Source organism: Ailuropoda melanoleuca, chromosome 1 (genome assembly GCF_002007445.2).
Source record: "Ailuropoda melanoleuca isolate Jingjing chromosome 1, ASM200744v2, whole genome shotgun sequence".
Taxonomy (NCBI): domain Eukaryota; kingdom Metazoa; phylum Chordata; class Mammalia; order Carnivora; family Ursidae; genus Ailuropoda; species Ailuropoda melanoleuca.
The window spans coordinates 57,164,613-57,184,563 of NC_048218.1; the positions used below are offsets into that span (position 1 = coordinate 57,164,613).

Below are 19,951 nucleotides of genomic sequence, written 5' to 3' on the forward strand. Positions count from 1 at the left end.
AAGGAAGGGGCAAGGCCCTGTTAACTTTCAGAGGGCCCCAAAGAAAGAAACATATGCACATTTTCATATGCATGGCTTTCAGAGACATCTAAGAGATGCTGTGCACTCATTTCCTTTTCTTTTCTCTTCTACAGCTCCCTCCAGCTTGTTCTTTGAAATAATCCTGAGGCAGCTGAGTGACGCAGCCTATGGGCAGATGTGTGGCTGACCTTTCTTTTAAGTGTGCAATAACAGAGAGCTCTCTCTTCTACAGGAATTCTCAGATGCCAAGTACGATGTTTCCTGTGACCTAATGATTTTCCGTAGTTGTTACATTCAAGAGGTCTTTTCCCTGTATAAGGTCTTGGATATTGACTGAGGTAAGCAGGTGCAAAAGGTCTTCCCACTATCTTACGCTCAAGGTGTTTCTCTCTGGCATGAATTCTTCAATGCTGAGTGAGCGCTGAGCACAGCTTAAGGCTTTCCTCTACTCACTGCGTTCAGAGTGCTTCTTCCCAGCACCACTCCTAGGGAAAGTGTCTAGGGGAAGAAAAGCTGTCACAAAGGCTTTCCCACACTATTTGTACTCAATGTTTCCTTTCTCTAATGTGTATCGTCGTATGCTGGATGAAAGCAAAGTGGCAGGCAAAGGCCTTTCCACACTCACTGCACTCATAGGGCTTCTCTCCAGTGTGACTTATGGTGTGTTGAGTGAGGGAGAAGCTGTAGGAAAAACCTTGCCCACATTCTTTACACTCATAGGGCTTTTGTGCTGTGATGGTCTTACCGTGTCAGATAAAGTCAGAGCAGAAGGGGGTCTTTCCACATTTGCTGCCTGTGTAGGGCTTCTCTCTGGTGTGAATCCTCCTGTGTTGAGTTAAGGAAGAGTTGTAGTGAGAGGCTTTCCCACACTCAAAGGGTTTTTCACCATTGTGGGTCATGTTACGCTGGACAAAAACAGAGTGATAGTTGAAGGTCTTTCTACATTCACTGCACTTAGAGGGCTTCCTGCCAGTGTGGATCTGCTGGTGGTGCGTGAGGTGTGGCCTCTCGTTAAAGACCTCCCCACACTCTGTGCCCTTACAGAGCTTCTCCCTGGTGTGATTCTTCATGTGTCGAGCAAAATCTACCTTTTCACATGTGGCATTCCTAAGGCTTCATCCAGTGTGAACCCGCTGATGTCAAACAAGGTGGCAATTCTCGTTTGAACACTTTCCCACATTATTTGCATTTGTAGAGGGTCTTCCCTGCATGAACCAGTGTCTTTACTTGGTCCCTGTGAGTCACAGTCATGAGTAGCATCTCCTGCAGCGTCTTGCTTTGGAAAACCCTTGAGTACAGACTCTCATCTGTCCCCAGCCTGTTGTGTTCAAGGCTCATCTTCTCCAGGAGGGTCTCCCTCCGGGAGACTGTAGCTGGTCTCAAGTGACCTTCCTGCTCTCCAACAACCCTTCCTGATCTCTGGTTTGCCCCAACCTGGAGGACCTGCTGGCTTCCCGCGTCTTCCCTGAAGTAGGCCTTCTAAGACAAAGAGGGCTGGTCTTGGGTTTAACCTGTTGCCTGGATGGATGCTTCAGCAAAGACCTCTCTCTGTCTCTTACTGGCACTTCAAGCTGTTAGGTCTACTCTGGTTTGGGAATTGCATGCTCCAGTGAGACCAGGGGTCTGTAGTCTCCAGTGGTATTTCTCAGAATAGGGTCCGCTGGGCCTGGTCTGGCTGCCCTCAGTCCTTCCAAGTGAAGGTCATGGACAGGTGCAAACACTGCTCCCCGGAATACTGCCACCATCTAACAAGACAAAAGGTGCATACGGCAGCACTTTCATCAGTGCAGAGTGTGCCTGCGACTACAGATACCAGAGAGCACTGCGCGCAGCCACAGCATTGGGACTACAAGTCCCAGGGGGCTTCAGTTTCACTTTTTTTACTTCTGGGAATTGAATTCTCACTTACCCTGGAGGGAAGATCATACGAGCAGTAGGAAGTGCCCTCCAGTTGGGTCAGGGAGAACCTCCAAACACGCACTCAAATATGCATGTGAACATGCATGCAAGGAATTTGGTGATACAGGGAATGCTGCTTTATTCTCTGAACTGACCCACATAAAACTGTACACAGGGGCTGGGTATTAAAGTCAGTCCAGTCCAAATACCAGGTATTGAAGAAGGCATGAAAATTCAAGATCTCTTTTATGTGGTGTATGGTTTTGTCATTATTAGTAAAACTACTTTGAAAAAGTCTGGCTTTGCTTTCTACCAGTCTTTCCAAGGAGAAGTTTTTCCATGCGTGCCACAGGAGACGTGTACAAGAATGTTTACAACAGCAAACTCCTGGAGGGAGTCCAGGAAAGAGGATGGGTAAACGGCTTCTCTGCAGAATAGAACATTACTTAGCAGTCCAAGAATGTTCTAGCCTAGGCTGTAGCAGGGAATTGGAAGCATCACAGTTGACATTGCAGAATCTTGGAAAGTTAAGCGCCCAGCAGTGCCAAGTCCCTCTGGAACTGGTGAGGAGTGGAGGCCATTGTGGGAGGAAGGTGAGAGCAGTTTGAGCAGGACCCTGATCCACTGTCCTCCCCTGCCTAAGCTGGAACTGGTTATGGCCGTGAAGAGAGGATCTTGGAACGAGAAAAGGAGAGGCTGATTTGAAGGTTCTGGTAAGATAGAAAGAAGAGGACTGATGGTCATTGACACACTGAATGTTGGGACCTCTGCCCATTGCTGCTCTTCTTGCTGTTTGGAATGGTCTTCTCTGAGAGTATGACCAGCTCAAGACAAGAGAGCTAAAGATACTACCATTACAGGACCCCCAGTGAGATGGCTTGACAGGGTGACCTTCAGCCAATACTTAAACTTTGTTTTATTTTTCTATCTTCTGTGCTGGCCAGAACCTCCATCTACAATGTTGAAGAGAAGGGGGATAGCAGATGCTCTTTTCATTTTCCTGATGTCAAAAAGAAAAATCTAATATTTCATAATTGAGATTGTGTTTAGTATGGATTTTTGTTGATACCACCTGCTTGATCACTTTCATAACATATGTAAATATTAGGGTTGGAGAAATGAAGGACTGGACAAACACATCCCCTGGGGAAAGCCAATGATGTTTTGTCATCCATAGGATTTGTTGGAAGTCAGAGCAGTGATGATATAAGGCAGAGGGGTCAGCTGTATTTTCTAGACAGCGGGACTCTCTCTAGAATGGGAGGCCATAGTGGATGGCCATGATAAAGGCAGCTAGGCATGAGCTGGTCTGCATAGGTGCTGGACTCTCTTGCCCAGGACGGGTGACCCCATCAGTCTCGGGACGCTGCACACTTGAGACAGAGTTCTTTCCAGCAGTAGTTCTCCAAGTGTGGTCCTTGGTGTCAGTTGTATCCACTTCTAAGAGTTCAAGAAATGCTGACCTCTAAATACTGACATCATAACCATGATAGTGCGGGCAATTACAAAATGAGTTAGCTTTGCTTCTTGAAAAAGTATTTTTTTTCTTTAGTGAATCTGCCTTTCAGTATATGGTTTCAATGATACTGAACAGTTTTTGAAATGATTAAGACTTGCAGTCATTTGTGCCATCAGTAGCAATGCTTTTAAGTAGCCTGAGTATCTTAGTCAGGACTTGGTACAAATTAGGTCACAACAGAAGTCATGCTGTGCTCAAAGTCATCTACCAGCAGTTCTCAAGGGCTTCTCACGAGGCTTCTGTGTCAGCCGGGGCTACTCTAGTAGACAACCCTTGTGAGTGCAGACTGCCACCTGTACATTTGTGTCCTTGGACACGCCCATGGGGAGCGTGTCCACCACAACTCTTCTGCCTCCCTTTGGCACTGTAGTCCACACATGAATATAGACTTTTTCTCTGATATTAGACCAATCTGTGAGTTTAATAAGACTCTGCTGAAGGCTGGGGATTGCAAGGGGCTTCCACGCAAAGAGTAACTTGTAACTGACCACTAGCTATGGTTGTTCTTAAAGCCCTCAGTTCCCAATCCGTCCTCCTGGGGCCTCCATAGGACTGTATTCTGTTCAGAGCACATTCTTCCCCCCCTAAAGAAGAATCCATATTTTCTCTAACACCCCAAAACACCTCAAACATGCCTTAATTCCCCAGAGTCTAGGCCCAAGTCAAGGTGCAGGGAGAGGAAGGAGTTTTCTCTGAATTCCATCTTAGTCTTGTCTTCCCCATTTTCCGTTCCTGTCTTTCGCTTTTAAGGAGAATGGATTGGTGTAGTATCTACTTCTGTTAGTGGAGACTCTGCCCACATTCACACAATATTACCTGCCTCCATTAGTACCTCCTTTTAGGACAAAATAGAGCACTATTTATATAGAAAATACATACTTACTGTTACAGGTTGATTGTGTCTCCTGCAAAAGATGCTGAAATTCTAACCCCCAGTACATGTGAATGTGATTTATTTGGAAATAGGATCTTGGCAAATGATCAAGTTAAGATTGAGGTCATTAGGGTAGGTCCTAGCCTAATTTGACTTGTCCTTATAAAAAACTGTTAGAAAAAAGAGCTGCTTTTATTAAAAAGAATGATTATAATGGGAAAGAATAATGTTTTCAACAAATGGTACTGGGACAACTGGATCCATGTGCAAAAGAAAGAACCTGGGTTCTTATCTCACATTATACGCAAAGATTTACTCAAGATGGATCGTAGACCAAAATGTACAAGCTAAAACAATTAGTCTTAGAAGAAAACATAGGTGTAAATTTCTGCAATCTTGGTTTAGGTAATGGCTTCTTAGACACGACACTGAAAGCATAAGCAACAAAAGAAAACATAGATAAATTGGGTTTCATTCAAATTAAGAACTTCCATGCTTCAAAGGACACCACTGATAAAGTGAAAAGACGACCCATAGAATAGGAACAAATATTTACAAATTGTATATTGACAGTTGTATAACTTTTACAACTTAATCATCAAAAGACAAAAAGCCCAATTAAAACAGGCAAAGAATTTGAAAAGCTATTTCTTCACAAAGGATATACAAATAACCGATAGCACGTGAAGAGATGCTCGATGTCATTAGCCATTAAGAAAATGAAAATCAAAACCACACTGAGATACTATTTCACATGTAGTGGGATGACTCAGTTGAAAATAACAAGTATTGGTGAGGAGGTGGAGCAACTGGAGACCTCATCACTGCTGGTGGGAATGTGAAGTGGTGCAGGCATTCTAGAAAATAGTCGTTCCTCAAAAATTGAAACATGGAGTTACCATTTCAACTTTCCCAAAGGCTAAGTTATTTTTTCTTATTTATTTATTTTTAAAAATTTTTTAAAAAAGATTTTATTTATTTAGTTGACAGAGGGAGAGACAGCGAGAGAGGAAAAACAAGTGGGGGCAGGGGGGAGTGGGAGAGGGAGAAGCAGGCTCACTGAGCAGAGAACCAGACACAGAGCTTGATCCCAGGACCCTGGGATCATGACCTGAGCTGAAAGCAGATGCTTAACAGCTGAGCCACCCAGGCGCCCTGGTTATTTTGTTTTAAATAACACCTGATATAGGACATCCACAGTGTCATCCAGGCTGCATTTCCACAAGCTCCGTGGGGATCTCCTTCCAGAAGCCCTGAGTGAGTGGAGATCATCAGCCTTGCAACTCTTTGAAGAGTCTAAATCCATCCTCAGAAGGGACACATTTCTGTAGACAGGGTCTGCTGAGGTCCCTGTTTGTCTGTTATGCAGATGAAGTTCCATAGGACCACACAGAACATTTAGCTTCTTGGCACCACAGCGGCTCCGTGACCTCTACTTCTCTGTGGTGTCCACTTCTTCTAGAAGGTGTTTCCATATGATGAACTTTCCCTGGTGAACACTGTGTTTCACCTGTTCTAGAAAATACATGTTTTAGTTTTCAGATCTGTTCTGTTGCCAGTTAGCAGAAATAGAAATATTCCCATCATTTCAATTTAGAATCTGATTCCCGCGTCCAGGGCGAACAGCAAAGGATGGCAGTTCCTTCCCTAAGAAGACCCGGAGCGGGTTCTTTCCACCTGGAAAGTCCCTGAACGTGGCAGGATGCCCTTCCACTTCTTTCCATCAGCACCAGCTCCTTCATAAGTTCATCTGTGCTGCTAAGCCTCGAGTCTTCTCCAAATTTATCCTATTCAAATGTGGACGTCAGAAGGATCTGCCTTCGCCTCGTCAGATCTGTCTACCGTGGTTCTGCAGAAAACACAGAGGAGGAGGAGGAGGAGGAAGAGGAACTTAGTGTGAAAACAGCCAGGGCCTTGCTGTGGTGCCAAATCTCCTCTCTCCTTTTCACTCTGTGCTGATTGAGACGAGGGGAGCGGAGGGGCCAGGAATAGGCCTGGGAGATGGAAGAGAACCAGAAGGCTCCCGGCCCTGCTCAGAGCCTCCCTCAGCCGCTGCTAACCCTACACACCCCATGGCCGGGTGGGGCACCCGCACCTGCCCTCAGACACACCCACAGATTTCTTGAATGCCCCGAAGTCCCACCCCTCCCACCACAGCAAGCCTGCCTTGCTGCCCTTTCATTGCTTCAATAAGGAGATGGGCAAGAGCAACTCAAAAAGCTCACGGCATCTGAGCTCTTAGCAACAAGGTTTCCTGACCTGCAGGCAGGAAAATGAAAATCAGAACAGTGACTTTTAAAGAGACTGACATGAGTGATATATTTCACTGCTGGCACGTATTCTGCCTCCGGAAGAAAAGTCCAATGGAAAAGAAAGGTCTCAAAAAAATTTTTTTTAATAAAAATTTTTTACTACGTTAGTCACCATACAGTACATCCTTAGTTTTTGATGTAAAGTTCCATGATTCATTATGCTCCATGCAGTATGTGCCCTCCTGAATACCCATCACCGGCCTATCCCAGTCCCCCTCAAAATGTTTTTAAAGGTGAGTTCAAACAGCATGAAGCGCTGGGGGTCTTTTGATTGCTCCCCTCTCCCAGCCCAGGCTCCTAGAGGAGGGAATCCATGGGAGCTTAAGACTCTATTTAAAGCAAAAGGAAACAAAGAAACAACTAAATCTTCCCAGGCACTTCTGGTGGCCAACCAGACTCTAAAAACTTGTTAACTCAATCTTCTTCTTCCTCCTGTTAGAAAGTACTCATCCTTTCCAGACTCACATGTGATTTCTTCCTTCACCTCTTTATCTGTGCCTTGTCCCTGCCTGGCAAGTTTCTAGTCCTAAACGTGCAAGGCCCCCCGAAAATGCCCTTCCTCTAAAAACGTGGATTCTCTCTGATTCTCCCCATTAGGAATAAACTCTCCTTTGTATGTCCCTAGTCCTTTAGGCTTTATCTCATATCACTTTTCACCTTCCGCCTGGTGATGAGGCACATGTGCTCAGCCTGACTCCCCCCACAACCCCTGGCTTGCCGAACAGGCCTCCTGTCGAACTCACCTTTCTAGCTCCTGGAGTAGGAAGCACAGTGCCTGGCACACGGTCCTTGAGTGATTACACGTCGTGTCTAATTTGATTCCTTCTGTAATTCAGAAAAAGGTGTTTTATACCCCTTTTTTCCTGAAGTATAGTTGTCATACAATATCCTATTCGTTTCAGGGGCACATCACAGTGATTTGATACTTTCCTACATTACAAAATGTTCCCCACAAAAGTCTCCTGACCATCTGTCACTGGAGCAAGCTATTGCGGTATTACCGTCGTCATGCTCCGGAGGCCCAAAGAGGAGAATGACCTGCCCACATAGAAGTCTTTCACTGCTGCTTACTGCTTCAGGCGATATTCAGTCCCACAGACAACAAAGAAAAATACCAAAACTTAAAACTCAGTGAAGCATAGCCATTGGTTATTTGTCTGGGAAGCCAACTTCCCTTTGTGTGGGATGCTCGGTTTCCGCCTCACCAGGGAGCCCCCCACTTCCAATGCAAGAGCCAGTTGTTACCGGTGCCACAGTTGGGACCAGCTCCTCCTCCTTCCCTGCTGTGGGAGTTGCCTCTGGGCCCCGGAGCTGCAGCGGCGAGCTGAACACCTGCCTCTCAGACGCCCAGTGAATTCTGCAGTCCCTCCCCATGGTGGTCGCTGTAGGGAAGGATGAGTTTCTGTTTTCCTCAGAAAATATTCTTTCTGACTGGAGGTTTCCCATGTGCTTCTTGTCTGTTCTACTTGTCTACCATTTGCTGACAGGTTGCCCGACTCCTCAATTATTCATATACGTATATATAAATAAATAAAATTTATTTATTTCTTCATTGGCATGTTTCCCCATTACCAGGCCAACAGCAAATCCTTCACAGGTTGTCATGAGATGTCAAAGTCTCACTCTGTAATATCCTGCTGAAAAGATTCAGGACTAGGAAACCAGAGAGAAAGCTTTACTGTTTCTTGGTCTAGGAAGGTTTGACAACTCCAAATGGGGAGGTGTAGGTTTGAGATAGGATGGACTTGCTGGATAACCTCGGGAAATTCACTTCACCCGTCAGCTTCTTCATTTGGAAAATGAGGGATTAGCTCAAATTATCTGGATCTATGAATTTCTCCCTTACCAGTTTTGGGTTATCTCAGTCTTCAGTGAGACTTTGGGATATGGGACATAATGGGTCCAAGGGTCAAAAAAATGCATATATCTCAGAATAGGAAGGAGATATTAAAGAGAAAATGCCATCAGAAGCAGAATTCATGAATTCATAAAACCATAACTACATTTATAACTACAATTTGGGATTTAAAGAACAAATATCCCATGGGCCACTGTGTTCTATTTTAATTCAATATATCTCAGGATTCCCCACCTCAAAACTCTCAAAGTCCTTTGCCAAAAAGTCTGGTCCAGTCTTACCATTTCTAAGTGTCTGGATGGATGATCATTCCACCTCTAAGAACTCATTAACTAACTCCCCCCGTTCCCATCCTTCCCAAGCCATCATTCCCAGCCACAGGAGATGGGCTAGGATAAGGAGGGAGGGATTCTGAATATAGTCTTTACTAAAGCCTAAATGGGGGATTTCCCAAACCATGCTTTCCCAGTCTCGGTTGTCCTAGGGTTCTTGTTTTCTTAGCCATTAAAGGCTGCCCCATACAGTTGCCCAAAGCTGCCAACTTGAAGTCTCTTCTATCAGCAACCAGACAGATGTGGGTGTTACTAGTTGAGACCTTCAACTGTTTTGAAGATTTTTCGGCTTCCCTTTCACAACGGGAGTAAATGGAACTCATCTGGGAATGTCCTAGCACTGTTTTGACCTTTGGTAAGAGATAGGACTGATTACCGTGGTGCTGTTCTCTGGAATTAGCCTGATACAAGACAGCCTGATTTATTCCAGCCCACTGTCTCTCTAGAGTCTTCATAAGACAGTGCTCAGTTTCATAGGTTTTTATTTATTGTGCTCACAGTTTGAATTTCTTCCCTAAGAGTTGATAGAGAGTAGCACATTCCAACATTCAGAGTACATCCCAGAGCCCAGACCAGCACTTCCCTGGGGAATCCCCTCTTAAACATTTCCCATAATAGAAAGAGTATAATCCTTCGAAATGCCCAACTGGTGTGGTCTCTAAATATTTCTCAAGAAGTGTCTTTGATTTATTCATTAAAGCTTAATTGATGGACTCTGGTTCTGGCCAAGAAAGGTTAGCTCCATTTCTCACTGGGTTTCCCTCTGATAGCTAAAAAATTCCTCACATAACACAACACACACAGAGAGATTCTGAAAGGTAAAAGGAAAAGATGTGTTGCCTTGAAACTCAAGACTTGAGAAATGACACAATGGTGAGCTCCCTGGGTTTGTTTGTTTGATTTTGCCTCCAATATATCCCAAACTGCAGGGTGCTGAAGTCTTCAACCTGAAACCCAAACAGGCAACCAAGCCAAACCAAACCAATAAACAAACACAAAACCCAAGAAAATTCTTTTTTTAGCCAAAAGAAGAGCCTAATAATATAGAAAATCTTTTTGATACCACCTGGCTTACTCCAGTTAATAAATAGCCAATATGCTGGAAAAAGAACAATCAACTTGAGGTCGTAGGTGTAAAAAGTACAAGAGTGAATGAAGAGAGGTAGACTGCAGATGTCATCAGGACCTACACTCGTGGGGGAGTTGAGTGCTAGATGAAACACCTTTGCTGAAAATCTTTGGACTCTATTTTGTAGATTAATAGGCATTGCGGACACGATTTAAGGAAATAACAGGTTCGTACTGAGTTTTAGGTGGATCAAACCAAGGGCTAATGAGAGGCAACTGAAGTATTCCAAGTGAGAGATGATGAAAGCTTCCATTTTGGCAGGGACATGAGAGATGTGGAAGTGGGGGAAGATTCCAAAAATTTAAGGACTTGGTAATTGGATGTTGGGTAGTGGTAAAGAAAAACCAGGTGTCAAGAATGACTTCTAGGTTCTAACTTGGATGACAGTTTAGATGGATGCCACCAACTAAGATAGAAAGCACAGAAATGAGTGTGTTGGGGTGGAAATGTTACATTCAGCTTGGAGCATGGTGAGTTTTAGGTGCCTATGGGTCACCCAGGTAGAGAATTCCCCCCCCCCATCATCAGTTGTCCAGGTCAGAAGTGGGTCTTAAAGTAGGAAGGAAAATAGATCTTTGTATTTATTTTAAGTCTTCTCTCTCACCAGGATCCAGGATCCAGATTATGTCTAAGGGTTCGGAGCCAGGATGGATCCAAGTGGCACAAGCCATTTAAGAACTGATAAGAGCGGAGATTCTGATAACTGAGGCTTTGTTCCTAAATCAGACTGCCCGTGCCTTATGCTGTCTTCTCATATGGAGTCTTGTCTCCTGGGCATTCCAGTCTTTTCAGCAAATTTTCTAGTCTTTCTTGGAAGACCTGCCCCACCTGGGTCAGACATACACAAATGCCAATTTTTACAATAAAAAGAAGGGGCTGAAATGGGAGCAGGGCAAGTGGCATGAAAGACAGAAAATTGGTAGCTCTGAGATACAGGAGTGACAGGCCAGCGTCCAGTAAAATAGCTCAAAAAAGGAAACAGAGGGCATCACAAAATATCTTCCAGGCATGATGAAGAGATGGGGTGGGTGTGGAGACTATAGGAAGTCAGGCCTTCCTATGACCTTGCACAGCAGTCAAATTAGTGAACAAGGATCCACCATGCAAAAGTTCGAGTGTTTGGACCACTAGGAAAGATTCTGAAGAATTAATGAGATCAGATGGCAGGTGGGGCCAGAAAGGGACCATTTGGTTCTTATAAACCCTGGTCACCTTCATTAGCTCTCAAGAAGCAGAGAAGAACCCACAAGACTGAAAATAACTATGATATTTATTGAGCTCTTTTCATTTGTGTCAAGATGTTGAGTGGTAGGAAACTTTATAGATGGTATGGCTGAACTATAAATAACTTACAGCAATTTAAAAAATGACCCAACATTCTTTGAGACTCCTTCCATTGAGAGGTGGGGTCTATGTCTCCTCTCAAATCTGGGCAGGTTTGAGACTACTTTGGCCAAAGAGGTAGTGCTCTGTAACTTCTGAGGCTAGGTCATAAAAGTCATGCCCAATCCTCTTGAGGTACTAGCATCCGTCTAAAATATCTGACCACCCCAAGATGTCCAGGGTGAGTATGTCAAGTTTGATCTCTGGTCAACAGGCACAGCTGAGCTCAGCCTTCCAGCCGTCCTCGCCAAGGCACCAGACATGCAACTGAAGTCATTTTGGACCCTCCAGACCCTCCCATCTGCCAACTGAGTTCCAAGGAATGACATCAGTGAATGCACCAGAAGCAAAAAACTTACTGTGATGGCCCAAATTGTATCCCCCTGCCAAATTCAGATGTTGAAATCCTAACCACCAGTACTTCAGAATGTAACTTAGAATGTGACTATATTTGGAAAGTGGGTCTTTAAAGTGGAGATAAAGGTAAAATGAGATTATGTGAGTGGGCCATAATCCACTTTTAAGAAGAGGAGATTAGGATGCAGACACATACAGAGGGAAGGCTATGTGAAGGCCCATGGAGAAGATGGCCACTTACAAGGCAGGAAGAGAGGCCTGTTAAAAAGAATATTTTCGACAGCCAATTTATTGGTCTAGTAGGCTTTTATTCAACAGTTTGTGAATCAGGCAGCATCTAGTCTATAAGCTAGAAAGGAGCTCCAAAGAGTTGTGCAAAGTGAGAGGGTTTTTAAAGACCAATGTGAGCAGGAACAAGGACGTTATACTGGGCATTTGCTGACTGGTCAAAACAGAGTTGCTTTCCTTACACGGAGCAAAGATAAATCTTAGAGCCAGGTCAGGTAACTTGTGCTGATAGGTTGATCTAGGCCTTCCTTTTCTGGGAGAGCCTAACAGAAACTTAGTGAAGTTTTGGTTTGCTGATGTGGGGCTTAGCATGAGTGACGCCATCTTGGACCTAACCTGGTTACTTTAATAGGCCTCAGAAAAATATCCACCTTGCCTGACAATACCTTAGTCTTAGACTTCTAGGCTTCAGAATTGTGAGAAAATTAGTTTTTGTTGTTTAAACCACCCACTCTGTGGGTCTTTGTTACGGGAGCCCTAGCAAACTAATATACTCACCAGCTATGAATTTCTCACCTTAGAGAAATGGCTGCTGTTTTAAGTCACTGAGTTTTCAGGTAGTTTATCCCACAGCAGTGGGAATAGAAACAAGTTTGGATTTCTAAAGTTCCTCTTCCTCTAGGGATATCTAGCTTCTAACCACATTGTTCGTTTAGGATGGACCACAGCGGGCAGCCTTCAAAAATTGATACTACCAGAGAGAGAGGATGGGGTGAAAGGTCAGAGCTCCGACTTATGGCTTCAGTGGCATGTGAGAACCAGGAACTTTTAAACAGAGGTCTAAACATATTTTTTTCGTTAGTCTGAGAAAAGTGAAAAACACTGTGCATAAGCTGCAACTTCGTATAGCTGTTCTGCGGCTCTGTCGTTTGGTCAGGTGGGATTCCTTGGGAGAGAGAATTACAGTACCAGATTGCAGGCCGAGGGCCCTGTCTGACCTAGATTCTGATTTTTTAAAAGAGTGATTATAGCTCTGGAGGCAGGGGTTAAGTCTCATGGTCTCCACCAGGAAGCATTTTTCTTAGCCGTGGGGGATATTACATTACAGCTAATTACAGGCTGTCTGCTAAGATTTTCTAATTACTTCACTTACATTAGTCTTGCTTTCTTAGGGATCCTGTAAGCTTTTGGAAAGCGTCTTGAGGACAGGGGCACACTGCTCTGGGTTTTCTACCCTCTTCAGTACCAGCTACTCCAAAGACACCGGATAGCAGAGGTAGACAGTAGAATATGAGTCACCGTAAGCATGGGCTCTGGGGTCAGCCTCGTTGGGTTCAAATCCAAATTTTACTTCTTCTTAGCTTTGTAGCTTCATTCACATTAATAAGTTCTCACATTAATAATTATTTTTTAGGGGCACTTGGGTAGCTCCGTCGGTTAAGCTCCTGACTCTTGATTTTGGCTCAGGTCATGATCTCAGGGTCGTGGGATCAAGCCCCAGGTAGGACTCTGAGCTGGGCGTGGAGCCTGCTTAAGATTCTTTCTCTCCCTTTCCCTCTGTCCCTCCCCTGCATGTGTGTGTGGGTTCACATGGGCGTGTGTGTGCAAATTCTCTCTAAAAATTATACATTTTTAACTTCCATTTGGTTCTAAAAGTTCAAGAGCTTCCACCTCCTCGCTGCTGTCAGGTTTGGGGTTTGCACGCTGGGTGGGGAACAGAGCGGCAGAAGCGATTACAGTTCAAGAGCACGGGATTGGGAGGGATCCGAGCTGCAGCCTCCCTCTGTATAGGCTGGACGTATCTGCATTAGCTCCTGTCTTGGACATAGGGTCATATGGCAAGGATCCAAGGCATGGCTGCCACTGTTTCTCTCACCCACTGCTCTCATCCCCCAGTGGACAAATCCCAGGTGGCCATCTGCTCCTGTGGCAGGTGTGGGGGCCCCCACCAGAGCCAGAAGGACTGATCTACCGCAGCCGTAGCTGGGGTTTTGAAAAATTAAAAGGGAGCGCGTTAATTAGAGAATGCTTAATTAGGAAACCAGTTCCCTAGAAGAAAGGGAATTAGTTGAAAAATAGACCTTCACCAAGAAATTTTGGGCACAAAAATCCAGCACGGGAGCTGGCTTGTACTGGCTTGTTCGAGACGCCTGTGCACTTTTCAAACTTCACCTTCAGTGACATCATGCTGGCAGCTTGAAATCACCACCGTGGGAGTATTTACACCCGTACCATTGGCAAAGGCTACAAACCTGGGACTATTTCTAGGAGCACTGTTGTTTACTATATACTAAGACACAACTGCAAAAGCCTAGCTTGTATTCCCGGTCAGAGGGCCTACCTGTCTCTGGGTCTAGAAACTTGTGGAAGCACGGCCCTTGCAATGTCTCAATTCCTGCAAAGCTGATGTCTGCAACATAATTTGTACAAAATGAGTCATTGGGGTACATAAAGATCTCACATTTGTTATTTCAATATTTTTATGTAACATCTATTTTTTTCTGTTCTCAGGTTTTGTTTTATAATGTATAAAATATATTACTACAGCCCTATGTGTACATACTTCATATACATTTGGAAGGTCATTGCTTAATTTTTTTTTAACTGATTAAAAGCAAAAACTGTGGAGACCATTGTTTCAGAGTAAAAGGAAAGAGAACTGGTTCTAAGAAATTCAGACAGGATGATGTAGGAGTAGTGTATTTATGTCGCGGTGGTGGTGGTGGCATTAGAAGTTAGAGCTGAATATCAAAAGCAGAAGAGCTGACCTCATTGCTATTTAGGGTGGGATATGTTGATGAGCATGCAAGAAGGAAAGTGGGCCGCTGCAGGGATCAAGGCGGCGAGACAGGCTGCTCTCGGATCTGGGAGGACAGTCCATGCAGGAGGATTTCACAACCCGGAGGCCTTGTTACCTGGAGGACTGCTGGTCCCAGCCCAGAGACTGGGATTCAGTGGGGCTGGGCTGGGGCCTGAGAATTTGCATTTCTTCCAAGTTTCAAGCAATGTGCTGCTGCTGGACTAGGCTCACAGTCTGAAAACAAGTGATTTAAAGAACCCCTTTTGAAGATAAAAGGGATCTTGATGTTGACAATCCACGAGACCCAGACAGCAGAATAGAAGCGTTTGGAGTGGGGTGGGCAGGAAGGGTGGGAAATTGGTTCAGATGAAACCCTTAAAGAAAGAAGAGCCCAAGTTATAAGCATTGACCTAGGAGCCTCGGACTTCTGGTGCTGGTTCAGAGAAGCAGGAATATAAAAAGCCTTGGTGGGCTTAGCCCTGTGTGCAGTCTTATGATCTTCACAGCAGATCGTTCTGGTGAGGCAGGAAGTGGTTTAGCTTGGTGGAAGGGCTGGGGAAGTTCCTACCGAAAGCCAAATGGAGCTCTGGAGGCCACACTTCAGTTGTGACTGTTTTCCCCCATGTGGCAGAATTCTACTTGGTTATTCATTCCTCAGATCACGTCTCCCCTTTCTTTTGAAGTCTTTTTGACACTCTGGAAAGGTGGTTTTGATTCTACAAGGCCAAGAGAATGTGCGCCTGTTTTGAGTCACGGTCTGAGTCTTCCACTCACCCTCCTGCCCCACAAGAGGCACCGTGTCCCCAGCGCCTTTTAAAGGAGCATCGGGCATCTGTGTTTCCCACTTGCCCTATTTGCCCAAGGGAACAGGCCCTGCACAGCAGCCCCTGTGACATCAGGTGGGGCCCTTACGAACCAGTAGTCCCTACTTGTACTGAGACTTCGATCATATCTTCCCTTGAGCCGGGACACCAGCCACGTCCATGCTGTTTTGTTTGTCCTAGTGTGTGTTTGTAAACATTCAGTCGAAGCATGCCCGAGGGTCCCATCATGTTTCTGAAGTGTTGCCCACGAGTCTGGGTATGTGAATTAACACTGTCATTGCGACTCTGTCCAGGCATTGGCCGCGTGCCAACACTTGTTACAGCTTCCGCCTGTGCCTACGTACCATTTAGATGTATCTCCTCGCTCCAAGATTAGATAGCCTTGCTGCAACCACACAACTACCTTTTTCCTTTTCTACCCAATACAAATGACTATCTTCTCAGTCTACTTTGCTGGTCTCCACCGTTCGTTCGCACATACAGTCAGTCCACCTGCTATTTTACGTTATGTTTGTTTGGGTCTAAGACTTTCTACTAAGACTCCTTGGATAAACTTTTTCTTTTTTGTATCAACCATAATGCCTAGTATAGCAGTTTTGCAAAGTGAGTGCTCAATATTTGTTGATTGATTGACATGCAGAAATGTGTTCGGGCTGCTGGATTTGTTGTGACAGAGAATCAGGCAGCCTTAGCTCAGACTAGGAACTGCCTATCCAATATGAGGAATTTGGCTAAATCCTGAAAAGCTCCTTTACTTATTATGACATTTTAAATTAATTATATATTTCCAACTGTATTTTTCAGTTTTATGCATAATTATTATTATGCTAAATGGTATTTATACTTAAATGTTTGGTAGTTAATGTAAGCGACTGAGATTAGTAATGTTTTACAGCCAAACCAAATTCATTTTTAATTGTTCTCTTCTCCCAGCCTTCCTATTGGCAATTCCCCTGACTCCATGCACACTTGAATTCTAATCACCCTGTATCACATACAGGTGGGTTAAAAGACAGAGGCCCCAGAGCTCAATCCTGAAATAGGTGGGGGCCTCCTTATAAGGAGTCTGCCCTCCCTCGCTCCCCAGTACCAGCTCTTCGTCCTTGTCCTTGGGCTTCCCCATCCTGCCTGGGCATCCTTCCTGGTGCCCCAGCTACCTTCTCCCGGCTGTACCTGAATGTTACCTGTCCTTCAATTTTGACTTTTTACTATGAATTTTGAATTTATACAGAAGTAGAAAGATAATACTTAATACTCATATTCCTATCACCTATATTCAACAATCAACATTGTGTACCTTTTTTTAAAAATTATTTTTTAAGGATTTAAAAATCACAAACATTAGGACATTTCACACTTAAAAATTTCAGTAAAAATCTTTAAAAATTTTTCCTTTGTAACCACAATGTCATTATCACCCTGTATTAGCTTGCTAGGGCTCGTATAACACCCACAGATACCACGACTGGATGGCTTAAGCAACAGAAATTTATTTTCTCACGGCTCTGGAGGCTAGAAGTCTAAGGTCAAGGTGGGGGCAGGTTTGGTTTCTTCTGAGGTTTCTCACTCTGGCTTTCAGGAGATGATCTAAAAGAATGTATATATTTGGTTAAATATATGATTTAAAAGAATATATTATATGCACTGACTCTGGAACTCATTCATTCAAGAAAATATATATATTCATATATTATGTATATATGGAAATCATGTATTGATTTAAAATCAACTGTATTGATAGTTCAAATTCAAATTTAACACTACAGGGTTTTATTTGAATTTATATTTCTATTTCCTCTATGCTGAAAAGCTTTGTTTCCCACAACATCAATATAATTACTTACTCGTTATGTTGTTGTTTCAAAATAATAAGAAAACTGAATGACCAGAATATATTTGCTTGTCCTAGAATATATCCCACCAAGGAAATACAAAGTACTAAGTTTTAAACTCAGTTGACTATTTTCTCTGTGTGGTTCTGCTATTAATTTTTAATGCAATTAGGTTAATTTGTTTCTTTTTTTCCTTCAATTTTAGGAATGGCCTTTTGTTTTTATTTTTATATAATCTGTATTTTTTTAGTTATGTAAAACATTTACATTCTAGAAGTTAAAAGCTATACCCAAAGAAGTTTCTCTTCCGTCCCAGTCCCCTCCCTCCTCACCCCCTCTTCTGCCATCTGTTAACTAATTTAAAAAAACTGAGTTCTGGGGGCGCCTGGGTGGCACAGCAGTTAAGCGTCTGCCTTCGGCTCAGGGCGTGATCCCGGCATTATGGGATCGAGCCCCACATCAGGCTCCTCTGCTATGAGCCTGCTTCTTCCTCTCCCACTCCCCCTGCTTGTGTTCCCTCTCTCGCTGGCTGTCTCTATCTCTGTCAAATAAATAAATAAAATCTTTAAAAAAAAAACTGAGTTCTGATGAATTCTTACAGTGTTTCTTATTATAAACATAGGAAAAATAGTGCTCATATTCTTATTCCCTTTACCTTTTCCCATGAGAGTTGCATATTATACACACTTTGTGGACCACGCCTTTTCATTTCACAAGTCTGCGGGATCCCTCCACATTAATACATGGAGACTACTTTCATTCTTTTCATGGTTGCCTCGTTGTGCTTCACATGAGGATGCCATAGGGACTGGGGTCACAGTTTATTCAACTAGACTCTGGTGGACATTTGAGCCATTTCATGTTTATTTGCAAGTACGCATAATGCCTCAGTGAATAACATTGTGCATATGGCATTTTGTATTTGTGAAGTTATATCCTTAGAATAGATTTCCAGAAGTGGGATTCCTGGGTCAAAGGGTAAACACAGCTGTGACCTTGGTAGATACTGATGAATTCTCCTCCAAAGGAATGATGTCCTTTCGTATTCCCAGCAACATTCTATGGCACTACTCGCTTCTCCACAGCCTCAGGAGTAAAGTGTATTGTTACAATTCTGACTTCACCCAATCCAGTGGGGGATGGAGAGACATGGTATCACAGTGTAATTTATTTTGTTTTATTTTATTCTTATTTTGAGAGAGAGAGTGGGGGGGCACACAAGGGGTGAGGTCAGAGGGAGAGGGAGAGAGAGAATCTCAGTCAGACTCCCCGCTGAGCACAGAGCCCCATGAGGGGATGGAGGGGACTGATCTCAGGACCCTGAGATCATGACCTGAGCCGAAATCGAGAGTCAGACACAGTGACTGAGCCACCCAGGCGCCTCCTAAGTGTAGTTTTAATGCTCATCTCTCCTTTTACAACTGAAGTTGAGGCATTTTCCATCTGTTTAAGGAACATTTGTATTTCTTTTTCTATAAACCGTCGGTTCGTGTATTTTGGCATGTTCAGGGTTGTTGGTCTTTTTTGATTTCTGGGAATTCTTTATGTTAAGGAGATGAGTCATTTGGCTGTGAAATAAGTTACAAATATTTGTTCCTACTCTGTCATTTGTCTTTTCACCTTTATGATTTTTTTAATGCAAAAGCCTTTTTTAAAAAAAATAATTATGTAGTCAAATTCCTCACCAAACTGTATTTATTGATCCTAGATTTTGAGTCACGGTTAAAAAGGTTGTCCTCACTTTCAGGTTTTAAAGGAATTCACCCATGTTTTCTTTTAGTATTTTTATGGTTTAATTTAAAAGTATGTTTGAATATCTGATTCATTTAGGAAGGGTTTTTTTGGTGTGGTTTTTGTGCATTTCTTGTTAAATTTATTAAATTTATTCCTAAGTATCTTTTTTTTTTTTTTTGCTGCTATTGTGAATGAGGGTTCTTTTCCAAATATCTTCTTAACTGGTTGATAATCATCAACCAGGACATAGGAAGACTATTTATTTATATTGATTTTATATTTTGCCAGTTTGACATGGATAACTAGAGTTTTTATATCTTTATTTTGAATTCTTATGCCTCTAATTGCTCCTTTTATTTAATCAAATTGACTAATACTTTTTTTTAAAAAGATTTATTTTATTTGTCAGAGGGAGAGGAGAGAGCACAAGCAGGGGGAGTGTCCGGCTGAAGGAGAAGCACGCTCCCTGCTGAGCAGGGGCTGGACCCCAGGACCCTGGCATCATGACCAGAGCCAAAGGCAGAGACTCAACCAACTGAGCCATCTGGGCGTTCCTGGCTTATACTTCTGATAAGTGGTTAACTTGTTGCAGTAAGAGTAATTACCTTGTCTTATTCCTGACTTCAGTGGGAATACCTCTGGTGTCTTCCCATCAAAAAAGATGTTGGCTTTGGGGCTGGCGTGTGTGTGTGTGTGTGTGTGATTACATTAAGAAATAATTTATCGATTTTTATTTTGCTGACTGGTGTTTTTTGTTTTGTTTTGTTTTTTCTCCGTCACGGGATTGAATTTTCTTTTCAGCATCAAAGGAAATGACAATTTGCTCTTTCTATGTAGATAAGTACTTAA

At 43.4% G+C, this 19,951-nt stretch overlaps 1 protein-coding gene across 1 annotated transcript; it reads right to left on the reverse strand.

The window, feature by feature from the left end:
- Positions 1-566: 566 nt before the first annotated feature.
- ZNF80 (zinc finger protein 80) lies at positions 567-1,359 on the reverse strand. Its single transcript, XM_011230194.1, is given in 4 exon segments — positions 567-1,184; positions 1,186-1,237; positions 1,239-1,299; positions 1,302-1,359. Coding segments are annotated over 4 exon segments (789 nt in total).
- Between the last annotated feature and the right edge of the window lie 18,592 nt (positions 1,360-19,951).